Source organism: Nyctibius grandis, chromosome 8, assembly GCF_013368605.1.
Source record: "Nyctibius grandis isolate bNycGra1 chromosome 8, bNycGra1.pri, whole genome shotgun sequence".
Taxonomy (NCBI): domain Eukaryota; kingdom Metazoa; phylum Chordata; class Aves; order Nyctibiiformes; family Nyctibiidae; genus Nyctibius; species Nyctibius grandis.
Window position 1 is genome coordinate 16,482,826 of NC_090665.1, and position 19,155 is coordinate 16,501,980.

At 37.0% G+C, this 19,155-nt stretch overlaps 1 protein-coding gene across 1 annotated transcript in view; it reads left to right on the top strand.

Annotated features, from left to right (window-relative positions):
- Positions 1-19,155, top strand: part of SLC9A9 (solute carrier family 9 member A9) — a 210,455-nt gene that overhangs the window by 92,614 nt on the left and 98,686 nt on the right. Inside the window, exon 9 of the mRNA XM_068406383.1 lies at positions 1,326-1,414. Within this exon, the coding sequence (XP_068262484.1) occupies positions 1,326-1,414 (89 nt within the window). The remainder of the gene's footprint in view (positions 1-1,325; positions 1,415-19,155) is intronic.

Sequence of the window (19,155 nt, forward strand, 5' to 3'; positions counted from 1 at the left end):
TATTCCTATTGTAAAATCAGAATTAGGCTATTTTATTCCTCATGTCACCCAGTTCTCTCACTACTCATAATTAACAGTTTCTTAGCAGTCAAAAAACATTTTATGATCATAGGTGAATTTGATAGTCAATTTTTAAAATGCAAGACTTGGCACGGTGACGATTCGTGTAGAAGAAAGTGAATCAAAACTCTTATCTCCATTTCTATTACTGAGCCTGGACCTAACGACACCTAGCAACATTACTGATTAACTATATTTTTTAACTGATATTTCGTTGTTTCAGCATCCCATTGCATATTATTAATGCCTTAAGAATTTTTAAACTCCCCAAATTGGTTCTGCACAAATACAGTTATTGAGAAAAAAGAAATAGGCGCATTAAAGTGAACTAGACCTCACAAAAACATGAAATTCCTGGAACGTATTTAGGCAGTGACAATCTCACCACTCCCTATATTATTTACTGCAAAGAAAAGTCTTAGTGTAGTTAGAAAAAAAAATATCAAAACAGACATAAGAAAATAAATATTAAAAACCAAAGACACAGCAGTTAAAGCTCAGTGGAATTTCTCTTGGTCACAGAGATTGTGTTGTTCTGTAGAAGCAGTACAGGTAAATTTACAATATAAAGAGAACCCAGAAGCAAAGAAAATGCCCACAGTGGTTTGTGTGGAAAAAAAAGATCTGCTTTCTCATTTTCTTTCTGATGGCAGTTATCCCTTGTGACAAATTCATCTCAGAATTTTTTACTCCATACTTTTTTCTTCCATCGAAGGCATATTAATGCCAGGCCTCAATTCTTCCCAGAAACAAGAGAGGCTTGCAAGTAAAGAAAATTGGATTTCGTTGAACAATATTTTCATGGTTAGCAATCCAAGGAGAGTCAGAAACTTGAGAAAGACATGGTAAGGTAATAATTAACTGGTATGTGGCCATGTGCTATTCCCACACACACACACTCTCCTCCAAATGAAATAGTTTCAGCATTGTCTGAATTTTTACTTTGCCATGTTTCCTTATATACACCATGCTTTACATTACCATGTATTAATTCAAACCTATTTTCTACACGTTTGGGCCAAATACACAATAGTGAAAATGCTATGAATGCATGATAGACCAGGTAGAAGGATTCAAGACCTTCAAGATTTTTAGGAAAGAAAAAAAATTCTAGTTTGTTTGAAAGATGCTCTTATAAAACACATCTTAACGTTCTTTTGTCACAAAATGCTGTTAACAGTCTAATTAGCTTTTTTATGCAGCCCTTCAACAAACCTAAGTAAGAAAACAGAAGCAGCTAACTCTGTTTTTACTTTGAATTTCAGGTATTGTTGCAGTCCTTTTCTGTGGAGTCACGCAGGCCCATTATACCTACAACAACCTGTCACCAGATTCCAAAATGAGAACTAAACAGGTAGGGCATGGAAATAACTGACTTTGTGTCTTCAACTGCAGTGAGGAATAGACAGAGGGACTGGAATATAGCTGGATGGGATTTCATTAATGTGAAGGAAAAGGCTTATGACTTCACTAGGGGAAAGACTAGAGATTTTGCCAGGAAAACAGTAACAATTTTCTGGATAAGCAAAAAATAAAAGAATCTGTTCTTCCCAAGAGACCTGAAATGTCAGTCGAGAAGATAAAGGGTAAGGAGATAACAGTTTACACTAGCTTCTGCAGAAAAATGCTATGAAGTTAAGGAAATAAAAAAGCCCTGGTAAATAAGAGAGAAGTGGTCTGAGAGATTGGATCCATGTGTATTTTTGCAAAGGGGCCGTAGAAACTGCAGTCTGGCCCACAGACTTGAGCAATGACATTGTTTCATTTCTACCTTATCAAAAATCTGACATAATTAGAAAGAGTGTGATTTTTTTTCCATTGTGTTATTTGGATTTTAGAGACAAGCAATTTGCTCATCTGTTTTTTGTTTGAACAGGTGAGTAGTGCAATTGCAATTATTTTTTAAAATTCGAGGCTGTTCTCAGTACTAGATATATGGCATTGCAATGTTCAAAATACTTTTCAGCACAAGGAGTGATTTTAGACTACCTCACCACTACCCAGATCCTGTGAGAAGTCATTTAAATTCAGTTTTCTTCCCTTTTAATGTTGACTCGTATGTCCCAAGAACCCCAAGTTATGGAAAATCTATCTCCTAGAACAAAATGGAAACATATGGTCCAAGAATATAATTTTCATGATGCAATCTGGTACCTTTTTCAGCAATTTCTCTGTTTTAAGCATTGGAAATTTTACGCAGAAAATTTCACCGCTATTGGCAAATCTCAATTTAATAAAAAAATCCTATTTTCTATCAAAAACAATTTGATAGAAAAAATACTGGCCAGAGTATCAGTTCAAATGTCAGACACTCTCAGATTTTAAATCACAAAAAAGTTTCTGGTCAGTACTTCCAGAATGAAGTATTAGCTAGTGAACAGGATAAGTCTTCTCAATTGCATTTCTTCATACCCACAGAGGCTGGTGCTTTTGCAAAGTATCCCAGCAGAGAAGAAAACCTTTCTCTGATAGCTGTATCGCAAGGGAATAGCATTTATATCTACTGTAGAATTGTTTCTATTTTGCAGAATTACTGAATTGCATATGCTATTACTACCCTTGCATATTACTGTTACAACTCAAATACAAGGCTTTTTCAGGGACTCATCTTCATGATTTAGTGATGCATAGTCTCGGAGAGAGAAAGAGACAATGGTATTTTTAATTATGTATGAACCTTTTCAACTACAGAATTAACTAACATTTAGTGTAAATGCATACTGGTTTTGTTCATGTTTACTCTTTCATTCCCTCCCATTCAACAGTGCAAAACAAAACAGTGAAAATAAACTGAATCTACCCTTGAACGCACAGAAAAGGGATTATGTGTCTCTCTATGGAGCTATGAGTTTTATGCACCCCTTCTATTCTCTTCTTCTCTTCCCCCATAAGCTCTTAATCCTCAGCCTCCCTTACGATATGGTTCAAAAATTGTTGTTAAATTCCTTTGAATTCTTCTAATTTATTTTCTAAGCCAAAGATTACCCTTTCATATGCAGCTGTTTCAGTGAGACCTGCACTGCCTCTTTCATTCTCTCACCCTCAAGAATTCTCTTCAAGCAAATTTACTAAGCCACACGCTTGGCATTCTCATAATCATATATGACTTCAGTGCATTTTAAATTAATATTGTTGCTCAGACAGACAGCTTTGCTCCCAATCTAAGTCATTTTTATTACTCATTACTGGCCAAAATCAAGGGCTTTTCAGTTCATTTATAGAATTATTCCAAGGCAGTCTCTCTCTTTTCTTACAATATGACAGATCTTTCAATAAGGACTGGTGAAATGTAATGCACACTGACAGAACAGGGAGTTAAAGCTGAAGCTAAAGCTAACAAAAAACATGGAAATGAGATTTAAAACTGTAAATCAGATTGTGAAATTGTGTTAGCTGTTTTTAAACAAATGCTTTTTTCTCTACTGCTTTGCATAATTTTCTTTACATTTTTTACTGTCTGCTAAAATTTCATAGCTTGATGGTAAAATTCAGTATACAATGATAGAGGTGGTGTTTCTGGCCGTGATGCCGAGTTCTGCATTTCTCATCATACCTCATCATTTGCTCTAAAAGAATACATAAGAAAAAAGACCAGTATGACTTTCTTCAGATATTGATATAAAATGAAAATTTATCTACAGTTCTTAAATGAGAATTTAAGAACTATTAAGAATGCCTGTTAAAAGATGCCATGTAATTATTAGTCCCCATGTATCTTTTATTATCCAGTCAATGACCGTTTAACATCCCATGAAAGAGAAATATTAGATTTCAAGCATCTGAAACTGACAGAATCTGAAAGTATAAAGTAACACAAATCTTGTCACAAACAATGGATTATTTTAACACTGTCATAAGGAAAGCAAGATAACAAAGATTTACTGAAAACGGTGGCTTTAGAGAGTTTTCATTCAAACCAATTATCCCAATTCTCACTAAGTACTTATAAACATTCTCTCTGTGTCTTTTTATTGTTTATTTTTAACATGAATGATATTTTATGGCAGTATTTTTAAGTCATCATCATTGACCTGACTATGGTCATAGTGATTTTAACATTAAAATTGACACTGCCATCCATGGCAACAAGGTTAGGTCAAACAGAGTGCTCCTGAGTTTCATACATTTAAAGTGTAGTTTATCTAATATACCTTTAGTGAAGAAGATGAAACTGCTAGGACCTGATCGAAAGCTATTTGATTCTGTGCAGCTTTCTATAGAACTATTTACAGCTGCTAGTATAACCTCACGTTATGCTGCAGGCAAACAACAGTTGCTTCTAAATCTTAGAACATTGTAGTTCAGATTTTACATTAGGTTCTTCAGAAGTACAGTTGGGTTGGGTTGATCTGCCCAGCTACAAGTCAATCAGTGGCTGGGCAAGGTGTTGCTAGATAAACAGAAATTACTGGTTTGTTGAAAGCAGGCAGACTGTAAATCCCTACAAGTCAGCTCTAAAAAGGGATACATGAGCAATACTGTGTTTTCTACATGAAGAGAAGACATTCCTCTCTGTTTTTTCCTCTCTGCCCTCTATCAGTTTCACTCAAATCCAAGCTAAGACCAGCACAGTTTCCTAGTGGTGGAGTATTAAGAAAAGCTTCTCACTTTCTCTAACGGCTATAAATATTATCCATCGTACTTATGAGTTATATCATTTTCTGGTTACATTCCAGGGAACAGCCACAACGAAGAGACCAGGGAACAGGGCAATACCTCTCCTTGGTTAAGTGTGCAAGGGTATGGAGAATTCTGCTTTCAGACAAAATACAGTGCCAGCAAGTTATAAATTCTGGAAAGAGAATTCTGAAATGCATCTCCCATGGAAGCAGAGCCAGGGAATTACTAGAAGGCACAGGAAAGCATGTCCAGCCAGCAAGGGGGTTTGTCACATACTGCCCTGCCTGTCTCCATTCATTCCACCAGTCTAACCCTTGTTTACATAGTCACCTCTGAAACAGTTGTGTCTAACAAGCTCGTGAAGGTTGCTTTCTCAAATTAGGTGTCATAGCCTTTCTAACCACATTGCTAGTTAAACAGTTACTCACACTTTTTGCTGATACCGATAGCAAACCCATTAGGGAACGCCTGCCTTACAGACAAAAGCTTCTGGCCTGATTGTTCAGCTGCACTGGGCATGCAGTATGCACAAGATGCCGCATTAAGATTTCAGCAGCCATTCACCTCCAAGGTTTTACACAAGCTTGAGAGCAGGGTAAAGGTAAAACAAGAGAACTCAGTGCTGCATAACTTCTGAGTAACTTTACTAAAGCATATAGTCTTACTAGGACTGCTTGAGCAAATTAACTTACACTGAAGAACTGAAAGTTCAGACTGGTCTTTGGGCTTTGCTCACTGATGGACATAGCACTGGTTGCTTCAAATTTTTATCTCCGCATTATAAAGCAGACATGATTATCTCTGACTGTTAAAAGTCATCACTTTGCAGAGGAGCAGCTAATATCTCCTGGAAATCTCTTGAAAATACATTAAGTTTTCAAAACTTGCTTAGCTCATTTATGATGCAGCTATACATTTTCCAACAGGGAAACTGGCTAGGGATCAATCAGCCGATTGCTGGCTCATAAATTGAGTTTGGTGTAAAAGGGTTGTGTTTATAAGCATATTAATTTAATGCTAATTAATCATATTGATTGAAACAGGCTGACAAAACAGTCATGAAATATATTTTAATTCCTCAAAAACTGTAAATCAAATCATTATAGTCTCTTGACCCTGATATGTCATCGAATTGCCTCAATACAGACTTCAGACATGATGCTGTTCCAGCCATAATTGTAGACTCACTTCTGAAGTAAATCAAAACAGGAGAGTATAACTTAAAAAGTAAAGTATGGCAATGGAGATGTCCAAGTCTACTGAAAGGGGGGCGGGGGGGGGCTGGGAGGGGGGTGGAAATCAATCAATCAAAGGAGTGGTTCCTGAACAGCAATCAGACAATGTTTAGTAAAAAGATGATTGTAGGACTAAAGGTAAAGAGGCGGCCCAAGTCAGTTTTTGGCTCACTATATCCAAATGAAGCACCATCCCTGTGATCTAGCCATTCTACTGCTTTTCTGCAGCCCTAACTACCTTACAAACAAGTTACAAGCAGACCTACGCTCAGAATTGAAAGAACAGATCTCGTTTCTCTAGATACAAAATACAATGACTATCTTGTAGGATTCTTCCGTCAGCTATCTTTTTGTGAGAAAAGGAATAATGCACTGCAAATCCTGCTCCCATAGCAGAATGCTTTGTCCTGAGTTTGTTGTTAAAAGCACATGCCGGGAAGTGCAGCTGCTGTTTTTATCTTTGTGAGAGAAGGGGAGTGGCTGAGTAGAGATGGCAATGTACTACTAGTGCCAAAACTGCGTCAGTCTGCTGCTTGCGAGCGGTCCCACTCCAGATACCTAGCACCCGTATTGTATTTGGGAGAAGCAGCCCTCTAAAATCAGAGAGAGCAACAGCGCAAACAGAAATGGGTTTAGCGCCCTTAACTTAAACCCTCCACAGTCACACAGGACGTGCGTGTGCCCTGTGGCTTTGGTCCTGCTATTTGTCTGAGTGTTTAAGAGGCCAAACAATTAGAGCTCTGCTTACCTCTAAAGCACACAGCCTATATTGAGTTATCTCTGGTTAATGCCTGCTATTTTCTGTTATCAGACATTGGATTGTTTATAGATAATTAGTTTACACTTCTAGGAAGAAAAGGCCACACGTATGTCAGGATATAATGGCTCCTACAATTCAGTTTCCTGACTTTTAAAAAACTCGAGAGCATTTCTAGACTGAGGAAAACCCTACTTACAGCAAAATGTCCTCGATAATTAGCAAACCACCACAAAACATAATTCTCATCCTTTTGAAATGAACAGCCTAATTGGCAGCTGCTGTTGTGATTTGTTCAGAAACGCTACTTAGGAGAAAATTACCTTTAAGGCACTGCAAGAGGTCAGGTGTTTCCACATAAATGATTGGCAGAAAGAAAGACTGAGAGAAAAGAAACTTATCTTTCAAACAAAATTACCACCAGTACCAGATTCTAATCAGTCTTTGTATATGAGCTGTGCAGGAGGAATCCGTTTTCCCAGCACACCACAATCACAGTGCCTACAGGAAAATTTCATACTAGAATGTTTTTTCATTATCTTCTGAGGCATATAGCACCACTGGCTGTCTGATATAAGGTAACGCATTTGATGGCTAATACTCTGAGGGTAAACTGGAAATTCTTTTTAACTAACACATGGCACTGAGGTCTGGCACTCTTCAAAAAGTATATGAGAGGTCCTTGCCTAAAGGATCCAATGAAGTCCAAATCCCTAGTTAGCATTAAACAGGTTGCATGCATGCAGTACTTTCTTCCATTTAAGTGGAGACTGAGCATAAATGTTAGCTCTGATGGGCACTGTCTATTTCTGTCTCATGGTTCCCTTTCTGCAGCTAAATAAAAAACCCCCTAATTTCCAACCTCCTTGAACCTCTGCAGGTTCAGACTCAAAAGTGATGAAGACTGGGGCTTCAGGCAGTGCAGCTCAGGAAAGAGTCCAGGTGACCAACTTACAGTGGTCAGAAGAAACTTCTGAAGACGCAACTGCTTCTCATAACAAGAATAAGAAAATAAAATGGCATTCAGGAAGATTTATTCATATTGGGATAGTATTCGTATAGTTTTGCCCTTGTTCTAGCCAGTTTTGCTTAAAGTAAACACTTTGGAAACAGGTTACATTAGCGTAAAATCTCGCTCTTGTTTTCTTATATTTCACCTGGATTTTTTTTTTTTGAGAAAAGGCCTATAGCAAAATCTTTGTTTTGCAGCTGTTCAAAACAATCAGGGAGGACATACAAATGCCCCTGTTCTTTTTCTTTGTAAGAGAAGAAAATAATACAGTCATAAAAAGGTTGTAAGCACAGAGTTAAAAAAAGCAAAATAATGGCTTATGCTGCATTCAGCATACAGCTGTTAAGAGTAGATACCTGAAACTGTAGGTGGAAATTTCTGCTAACTTTAAGACACCTAATTTATGTTGAAAATGACGGAAGTCACAGTTTTAGACTCTTCTAAAAGTCCAAAAGCTCACATGTCTCTAGATATTAGCCATCACTACAGCTCTAGCCTAAGCACCCTGAAGAGAACCAACCCCTCATTCTTGTCCCGCACTTTCCCTTATAACTTCCAGTTTTCCCTCCTGAGGCAGTGAAGAGCTGCAGCTGCGTCCCAGGCGTGCTGGCCAAGCCATGTATTCCTGAGCTGGACCGTCGTAGCTTGCTAACTCAATGCATCTCTACAGAGACACTGGGTCTGTTACAAACAGGCTGCCTTCGTTTACAAATTGCCTTCTTATCTCTAATTGAATATGCACCACATGCGTAGCGCTCGTAATAATTATTACCTTTAAAATGGATTGCAATTGACAGGAAGCATACAATGAATTCCAGTTCTCTACACAGCTATTTTCTGTGTTTAGCAGAAAAAGCTGAAGATTGGAAATGTGCCAGATGCATTGTTTGACCAGATGTACCATAAGATCTTATGGAACCCTGTAGAATAGTATAATGCTATAAAGAAAGCTAAAGCTGCTTACTGTATGGGTTTAGCAAGAAGAATCATAACACCACAAGAAAATCTTGATTTCTGCAAAAAGAATTAAACTACCATGTCTTTCAATCTGAATTTCTTAACAAAATCCCTCATTATCTTACTGATGTTCCTGATTACTTAACCATGCTCAAAGAATGTTAATCTGCAGTCTCTTTACATGTGGCTTCCCTTAAAATTTATGTGGAAATGCTGTAATTGTTTCCTCTCTTTTAGCTGTGAGCTACACAATGGATGGTAAACAGCTAGGAAACATTGCTACAAGTAAACTGATAACAGTAGACTTTATAACTATGGTATATCAGTAATCAGCTGCATAATTTATGATTTATATAAAAAATAGCTTCTATCCTATCCATAATGCTGAAAATATTGTGTGTCTACATACAGGAATCTCGTTAGAATATTCAGTTCTATACTTCAATCTCCATTTTTCCTGTTTTTGCATATCTGCTTTAGTGATTCCTTAACTGAGAATGTGCAGATTTACTCATTTCCCATCAAGCATGTGTCCCTTTGTCATCAGCATTTTGTAAGGAATACCATATTCCAGTATCTTACACATGCACCCCACCAAGGACTAAAAAGAGTATTTTGGACCTATGAAAAAGAGGTCTCTTGAGAAACAAAGGAAAAACAACTTCCCTTCATTTTACTTAAGCACAACAACTAGAAAGAACACATGCTCAAATGTAATTCATACCCTGAAGAAACCCAGAACTATAGTGAAAGCAGTATTTCTACAGAGAAGCTCGTCTTGTTGAAAAATGATGTCATTTTTGATGCTGGTAGGCTAAGGAGCATAATGCCATATGCAAACTAGTTTCCAAATGGCTTCATTAAAGTTTTTACAATCTGTTTAAACATTAAACATTTTATTTAAATATTAATAAAGGTCTTTGATTGTTAAGGTTATAGTTTACTCTTTACAGCACAGTAGCAGATGCCAGCAGTTAGCTAACATATACCAACTGGAATTAAAACCTATAGGCCAAAATCTCATTGGCATATGGAGAAATATGTAATGGAATTCCAAACTGAGACACATGCTGTAGTTTCTTTGAAAGGTGCCCTGAATTACAAATGAGACTCTCATATGTCTTCATCTGTGCAGTGGAGTCAAACTGTACGGAGCTATGTAAGCTACTGCAGAATCAAAAAGCTGGTTTATATAACTAAGCAGATCATGTAATTTTACTTTGCACACATCTGTTATTGTGTCCCTCTCTATCTCCTCACAGATATTTGAGGAGCGACCTCGGAAACATTTCTCCCTATTGTGGGTAGCTAGCACTTGTCCCTAGTTTTTAAGTCTGTGTCCGTGCAAAGATCCAGCCTTGTACCCCACCTCTGTAAAGCACATCTAGTTTTGTGACGAGAATTTTCTCTAAGTATGTAGGCTGTTAAATCCAGCCCCATCCCAATTATTGCCACTCTCCTGATCACTGCAACGATGGAACGCATAGGGAGAAAAAGCAAACCAAAATCAGTCTAATCCTGGGCTATGAACATATTCTTGCATCATCAACACGTAGTGCTGAAACAGAGCAGAGTGCAGTTTAACACCACATACTTCGAGTATATATGGTTACCTTTAGTTTAAATTGCATCTTATTCAGTGTCACGTTTTATGAAAGCTGACAATTACAACCTTCCCTTAAACATACAGTCAGTCACAACTCTCATCTGAGAATTTCTGACAGAGATAAAAAATAAAGGTAGGATTCTTCATTTAAGCCTTTCTTCATTTTTTTACAGGTAAACTAATTTAATAGAGTTTTATGTCATGAACCAAAGCCCTTTGACTTTAATGAGTTTTGGCTTATGCTCTAAATGAAGAGGTTCCAAATATAATGATAATATAAGTAAAAACACTCAGATTCTTTCTTAAAATATAGTTGTGTCCTAATGGTAATAATTTTCTCTAACTTTGAAACACTGACACCTCACATTATTGTGTTAGGTGATTTTAGTACAAGATTTATCAATAACTTCTCCAATTATGAAACAAACCTCTAGAAAACATCATCTGTTTTGTATTTCTATGCATAGTACATTATACTGCTAAATTGAATGCAGTAAAATCATTAAGCACATACATCTACATAGTTTTTAGTGTTGAGGGCATTATTAATAGGTTCCTTTGTTATAAGCCTGTGTTGCCTTACAGTTGCATGAGTATGTGTCAGTGTGTTCATAATTGCTCTTACTGTGAGGACATTGCGTTTGGTAAAGAAATTAAGGCAGCAATTTCTTGCATGGTTAAATAAGTGACATTGTGATCTCTATAGAGCATCAACCACTTTGTCACAAACGTGCACTGACCTCACCAGGAGCAGTCTGTGTGCCTTGGGAGCTAGCAGCGTTACTGATGCTTTGAGGCCTCTGCTTCCCCTGCAAACCGCAATGCTTTTGTCCTGCCAGAGAACCTTGCGGCAATGGGAGGCCTTAAGGAATCTGAGCTGTTGTGGGATTTCGGACATTACCAAACTACTATTGACAAAGATCCATTCTTGCAATCTGAAATATGTTTTATGTATCTCTCCTTTCTAACGTATATGATTCTTGCATGACTGCTGATCCCTGGAATTCTCTTTCTAGGGATATCATCTGCAAAGCTCCATATCAGCTAAAAAACTGCATAGAAGCCTTGGTCAAAACTTTTTAGAAATATGTAGCTAACACTAAAATTCTCACACATTAAGCTGCAAGAAAAAAATAAATACATGTAAATAAGGCACTATAATAGTCTAAAGCACTTGCCAGCATCCCATCTTTTTAGTGACTGTACAGCTGTGTTTCCATTACACTATTAGTGGATTTTCTACCTTCGAAAGAGACATTTGTACAAAATGGTAGCACAGTGCAAGAAATACTAAACAGCTGACTATAGCTCGTCTTTTTCTCATGGTCCTGTCTGTGGAAATAATTAAGGGCTATAAAAAGCCCTTTGTCAAAATCTTTCAGCTTAAATGTCTAAATCATGACTAGGATTCAAATAAGTGCTATGTCTTTCCACACATTTTGGTACCTCTCTATTTTCATTCACCTAAAATAATAAAAATAGCATGCAAGTTTGAGCATCTATTTAAGCTTTTGACTTTTACTTCTGCTTCAGTCACACTAATTCAATGGGGTGTTGATGAACCCTTGCCTCCAGTGAACTTGAGAAGAGTTCTGAGTGTTTGAGAATTCCAAACAGACGTTCAGCATCTGCAGAAGCACGCGTTCATGTCATGACTAATGCTTTTTTCCTCTCTGTATGAGGTGCCAGATGATACTTCCCTAGCCCACCCACCTTCTGGTTTCCTGCAGATTCTTATCAGGAGCTCTTTTTAAGGTGCATTAAAGAATGACTAATTGTATCTTTTCACTACAGATTTTATGTAAAATAGAGAGTATCCTGAGCTCTCAGATTTAAGTACAGTTGAAAGTGTATCTTAGTTTAGGTTTTTTAATTTCTGCTTGGTTTACTGTGCATCTTTTTCTTTTGGCTGATTTCAGTTATGTGATTAGTAAAACATCACACCAAGGAGACTACCAGTAGTTTCTCCAACAGCTTCTCTTCTATTGATTTCAACCAGAGTCACAGTGTAGCCAGATACAAACCTGCCTCATTGAAATTAATTATGAAACTATCATTTAAATTCAAATAACCACGGGCTCATTTTCGGTTTGTGTACACTTACTTTGGGGGCAAGATTTCACCTTTCATTCTTTGCACTCTAACAACATCCAACTGCTGTACCTCTTGTAGCTTTGACATTATTAATCTTTTCCTCCCTGTTTGTGCTTAATACTACATATTCACCTCCATTGACTTTCACACATACTATTGGTGTATGCAGACACATACATACATGCTCACATATACACTCTGTGATATGCAAAATGCTCATATAAACAGTGCTGATAATTTCATCACTTTAATTTTAGGTTCATTTTCTCCAGTTATCTTTCATCTGCAATTTTTTGATGTATTTGTGCAGGGTGTTAGAAAGCCCTTCACCACAGGCAATTATTTACTCACAGTGGAAGTACCAAGGCTGCAGCCACTTTGAAGCTAACTTGTATTTGATGACAGCTTGCTTGTGCTTTAGCCACAAGATGGTCCTTTGTCCTGTTTTCAAACAGTACATCACCAGCAAGTATCTGACATTTTCTGTATTTAAGAAACTGGACCTTTCACACTTAATGTTCAATGAAATCCCCCTCACATTCTATGTCTCATTTATCTCATCTCCTTACAGTGTGCTCTACATTACATCTTTCAGCATAGAGGACTGTTAGATAAGAAAAGTCATGTACTCCAATACTTAATGAAAAAAATGTGACACACAAAAACGTAGTTGCTATTCACATTTCTCAGTCTTTTTGTCCAATAAATCATCGATTCTTGAATAGCAGCCTACATCAAGAGGGAGAGAAGCTGTTTAAGGATGATTGTAGAAATTAAATTTTTAAAATTCCCACCCTAAACTTTGCCATATAAGAGCAGATCAACTAATCCAGTATCCTGCTTCAGAAACTAGTACTAGAATCTGTAAAGTAATTGCAAGTAATGCTGCCGAACATAACTACAGGGTAGCATTCTATCAAGGTAATGCAGTTAAAAGTTGGCTTATCAATTACAGGTCTTTAAGAATAAGTAAAGGGAGCTTAATATCATCAGGATCTTATGCTATTCAACAGCAGTTAGAGCAAGAATAGAGGGAGCGTGCTCTCCCTAGGTTAGAAAGAGGTAAGGTCTTGCATCCATTCCCTTCCAGCCTCTACAAACAGACTTATAACAAAACAGTATGTACATGGAAAAACCCTGAACAAATAGCCGTGGCACAGAAAGTAGTGAAGTTATTTAGTAAACACTCTTTTATCTTAGAACAGGCACTGAACAGAAACAAAACAGCATGTCATCAGAAAAACACATGCAAATACTGCTACTGTTTTCTGGATTAAGGTAGTCTTTCCTGATTTACAGTTCTACAGCATTTTTCCACAGTAGTTTTACAGACTGTAAAGGGAAGCATCACTATGGGTAGATAGAAACCGCAATATAATTTCTATAGAACAGATGCAAAGAGAGCAAGCATTTGTCCTGTAGTATGTTGGATTTGCAGTAAAATTAAAATCTTGCAGTCATGAGCATCAGACGATTTTTTCCAGTCTTCGTTCTTGCTGGAAAGCATGAAGAAAAGACATGACAGACATCATAAGAATCCTTTGCTTTTTTACTTCCTGATAGGTTAAAGGCCCTCATATTGGTCACTAGGTTCCTAATATGTCAAAGACTAACTGAATTTCTTTCCAACACCCAAAACCTGGCAAGTAAGAAAAATGGTTTTATGAACTCACTTAAAAAATTAATATTAGAGAATATTTCCTCTCAGCAAATTGAAATGGAACAAATTGCATTTGTCTTCCTTAGAAATTGAACTGATCGCTTAAGGTTAGGACTGCAATGGCAAGTTACAGAAAAAAACACTTGAGGAGTGAAAAGAGAAAGATGAGATTGATTTTATGTTTCACTTTTGAAAAATCAGCAGTAGTTCCTCTAATTCTAATATAAACGCAGAAACGCAAAGGATTTATTAGTTCATTGCAATTTTAAAGACAACTAGATTACGTTGATAACATTACTATTTTTCTTTGACCAGAAGGAGAACAGTCATGTTTTAAAGTGTCTAAGTCTCCTCTGTTAGCTGAAATTGGCTTTGGCAAAACCACAAATTGTTTCTTTCTTTGCTTAATTTTTTAACCACTGTTCAATATAGCTCTTAACTGTCAGTGCATAGTGTCCCCTCCTTCCACCTGGCTGGTGATTTACTGCCCCAGAAAGATGCCTTCCAAGAAAGTGTCTTTCAAGTTGTTCAGAATAGGTCATAAACTTAGGGTTCATTTTTATTGATGTTATTATTATTTTACAGCTTTTTAAAATTTTTTCTATGTATAGTTTATTCTCTGATTTCAGCTTTATAAGAATAATAGCTTAATCCTAGACAGCACAGGCTGTTCATAGCCTCTTCATTTTCCATTACCATAATTATCCTCTATCAGCAAAAGGAACAGCCATCAATATTCCGAAAAATTTCCAAATTCCAAAACACAGTGATTCTGGTACCATCATTAATTGGTGACCAGTCAAATGTTCTTTATATCCCTTTAAACAACTTTCCAGCTACAATCTGTTATGCCCCTTCTTGAGCAGAACCCTTCAACACTTACAGAATAATACAGTACTGCTAAGGTAAACGTAGAGAGCTTTAACTGCGGTAATCCCTGAGCACATTATCTTGATACATCAGAGCACTGATGATTCCTCCTTCCTTTGTACCTGCAACATCTCAGTTCAGGAATTTAAGATAAATAAGCACTTTGAAAATGGTTGTTTCTAGTTTGTGAACAAAATAATAACTTAGATGACAAGCTGTAGGAGCAACAGCATCATCCTCTCTGTTTTGGCGATACCTTCCATTAAGGTGCCATTCCTGGGTTATTTTTAGGTACAGTTTAATGCCTGATGTATAATAGCAAAAGTTTGTTGTGCTGCAGAAAAGGGAGATAGTGATCTAAAAAAGGTTTCCTCTCTTACAAATAATCCATGTTTGAAAAAAACCAACAAAGTTTGCAGAAACCCCCTTTCCTAGGCAACTTAGCAAGACTAATGATAGAATAATTAATTTTTCTACAGCTAGACCCAAAGTCTATTGAAAGCAACATATAAATTCTCATGAGGCTCTGAATGTGGCTATACTACCACAAAGTTTCTACTGCTCTCCGTGCCTTACACATGTATGAAAGGAGTATACTGAGTCTCAGATTTTGAACAGAGTCACTGTCATGGTTTTGGCTGGGATAGAGTTAATTTTCTCCCTAGTAGCTGGTATAGTGCTGTGTTTTGGATTTAGGATGAGAATAATGTTGGTAACACAGGGATGTTTCAGTTGTTGCTGAGCAGTGCTTACACAAGTCAAGGACTTTTCAGTTTCTCCTAACTGCCCTGCCAGCGAGGAGGGTGGGGGTGCACAAGAAGTTTAGGAGGGGGCATGGCCAGGCCAGCTGACCCCAGCTGCCCAAAGGGCTATTCCACGCCATATGACACGGTGCTGAACAATAAAACTGGGGGGAGTTGGCTGCGGGGCGGCAGCGGCTGCTCGGGGACTGGCTGGGCATTGGTCAGCGGGTGGTGAGCAATTGCACTGTGCGTCACTTGTTTTGTATGTTCTTTTATCATTATTATTATTTCTCCTTCTTTTCTGTCCTATTAAACTGTCTTTATTTCAACCCAGGAGTTTTACCTTTTTTCCAGTTCTCTCTCCCATCCCACTGGTGGGGAGTGAGAGAACGGCAGTGTGGTGTTTAGCTGCCTGCTGGGTTAAACCATGACAGTCACTTACTTGTCAATTAATTGATAAAATCAAATAACAAAGTTCTTTCTGAGGGTCAATTTGAATCCTGTAATTAATGATGTTGACAGAGTCATTGTAAATACAAACCAAACTAAGCTTCCATTCACCCCTAAGGTCAAACCTTTTTAGAAGTTCTGAATGTTTTACATTTTAAGTCATTCTCCCTCTAATTTTCATTGCTCCAAGTACTTTAGAACAAAGAAAAAGATTCTAATTTAGCTCCCTAATTTCCAATATTTTTGGTTTAAACTTTTGTCCAGCAAAGCCCTTCAAGACCTATGGCATTTTTAATAAAGGAAAGGATTTGCCTTGATGTCTGGGGCCAACATTTTTTGTTTTACTGTTCTAGTCAGAAGTATCTTATTCTGTGCCAGCAGCTTATCCAGCTTCTCCCAAGCTGAACTTTGGTGGCGGTTTGTAGATTATGCCAGAAAGAATAATCCACACTGTGTAAATGCAAAATATTGCTGGCTTTTCCTCTCCCTTGGTGCTGCTATTTTCTTTATTTCTTTTTCCTTTTACTTTCCCAGTTCTTCCTCAGGCCTTAGGAATCTTTTAAACGTCCCAGCTCTATGGGGAAATAGAAAGTTATTGTGTGCCTTCCACAAATCTGTTGGGGTGAAATTCATTGAATTCAGTACCAAAGCCTACTGATAAAAAAGGCCAGAATTTTGCCCTAGGACATAAAAGATTTTGTAAGAATCTCTCTCTGCTACTGTGTTTGTAATTTTACAGTCAAATATGCTTGCATATCAAAATTAGCACCATAAACAAGTTTATATTGTGTCATGAATTTGAGTTACTTTTGCTGATTCTTTCATCTAAGCATGTTATTCTAGAAATGAGCATTATATCACTATGCTGTGAAGATTTATTATACCTGTATAAAGGATTTCAGGCAAGAGGTTCAAATTTAAACCTTAATTTTCTGATTTTGAAACCTCTAATCAAAGGAGAATTGTTAAATAAAGCAATTAGACTGTAATAAAGGCTTCTACAATCTCAAAAAAATTATGATAGTCTGAATTCTCCCTACATTTTAATTCAGAATAGCTAGGGAAAAGCAATTTTCATCAACTATTAATTTATTGATATCCTTGACTTCATGGGACATTTTTGATAGCTGTGTTCTAATTAAATAGTATTATTCAAATATAAGAAATTTTATAACCATCACTTAACCTTGACTGCTTGGGATTTTAATAGCTCTCTGTCACCTTCAAATCTCGCTTTAAAAGTATAATCAATTTTACATCCTAGCTTCCTGGCTGCTGGACTATTGAAACTCTCCCTATTTTGATATCATGCAAGAATATATCCCTGTAAGATGTCACCCCTAGACAGGCGGCATTCCTCCATGTTGCTAGCAAAATCAATGCAACTAGAGAAGGCTTGCAGGTACCTGCAAGAGGTGGATGACATTCCTTCAGCAGGTATTACATCAAGTGAAAGAATGTAATACTGCCATCAGTGAGTAAAATTCACTGAATTTTTCTGGAAATAAGTTGTGGATGTAATTCAGCTTTTACCCAATACCCTTGTACTAATGTTATTCCCTTGACATGAAAGAATGCTGTTTGTAATTCTGCTCTTACCCAGTACTCTCATACCAACATTATTCCCTTGAGATGAAAAACGCTGTTTAAAATATTAGGATTTGAGAAATCTTACATTTTCCATCTCCCCAACCACAAGGGGACTGTGGCATAGAATATCTTCATTTTCTCCTCTTGATGCTCCTTTAAAGAATTCTATTTTTATTGCAGCTGAGATTGGGACTTAGTATGTCCCATCTTCCAGGTGCACTAATTACTTATCTAGATAATCTCTCTAACACTCGTTGAAAATTTAAGTAGTTCTATAAAATGGATCAAGTTGCAAAACCCATTTTGGCATAGACTGTTTCTCTAATTGGCTTGAGCTTAACTGTGGGGGTGGAGGGAAGGAAGGAGAAGCAAAAAGAACATGTTTTCCTTATCTCGCTCAAAAGATAAAACTAATAGAGTTTTTATATCATATAAAATTTTTCACTTGAGTTAAAATAAAACATTGGTATAAGATAAATTAAGTGGTTACAGCAAGGCTTAAGGTGCAGATAACCTGGATTGACTCCTTCCTCTGCCAGTGACAGCTGAACTGCAAGCAGCACTTCCCAGAAGAATGTCCCAACTTAAAATCAGTTTTTTGCACATCCCTCTTAGTACTTACAATGGCTGAGAGCAATACAAAACCTAAGCATATTTGGTGAATGATGTGTTTTTAAATACATAAATACTATGTTGATTTTAATAGACTTTTTAATATAAATCTTTTTTAATATCCACTTTTTACAGAGAAAGGAACCAAAGCAAAGCAAATACCAGTTTCTGTAACTCACTGAACTAAACGCCTAAACGAAGTGCCCGGATTGGTTCTGAACTGGTGTTTTTGTAATTAATACTCTACTCTGCAATGTGTTGACACTGGTGATTTATTACAACTCTTACTTTAAAGCTGTAAGCAGATTTATAGACTTCACGGAGAGGTAGAAATGGCACATTACAAAGGAGGTTTTTTAGTTTTAAACAAAAAAAAAAGGCCTTATTACTATGTGTATATTAAAATGGTTTTTAATATAATTTTCTGTTAGCCTTGAGGAAACTAATGGCAGCACATGAGCACTTTAATGCCAATTTCATTTAGAGTAGAAAGAGGTTAGTTGTCTGTGCAGGAGGCAAGGGAAGGGAATTTGTGGTTATAGACAAAATGCTCCCAAAGACTTGATACCTAGGATTCTAATCCTAACTTTTTTATTCCCCATGCAAGTAATCCCACTTGCAAGTGCATATATTCAAAATAAGGGAAAGTTTTGAGTGGCATTGAAGCAGACCATAGATCATAGCATGGACCTGGCTTATGTCCACTCAGACAAAAAATGATATTTTTCAGAGGCTAATGTATATGGTGCAACTCTTCTTGGATCTCCTTGGGCATCCCAGGAAATTATGAATTTCAGATGAAAACCTATTCCTCCTATCCTTCTGCTTCTCATCAAAAGGTCTTGACATCTCATCTTTAAAATAGTGACAGAAACATTTGTGTGAAAGG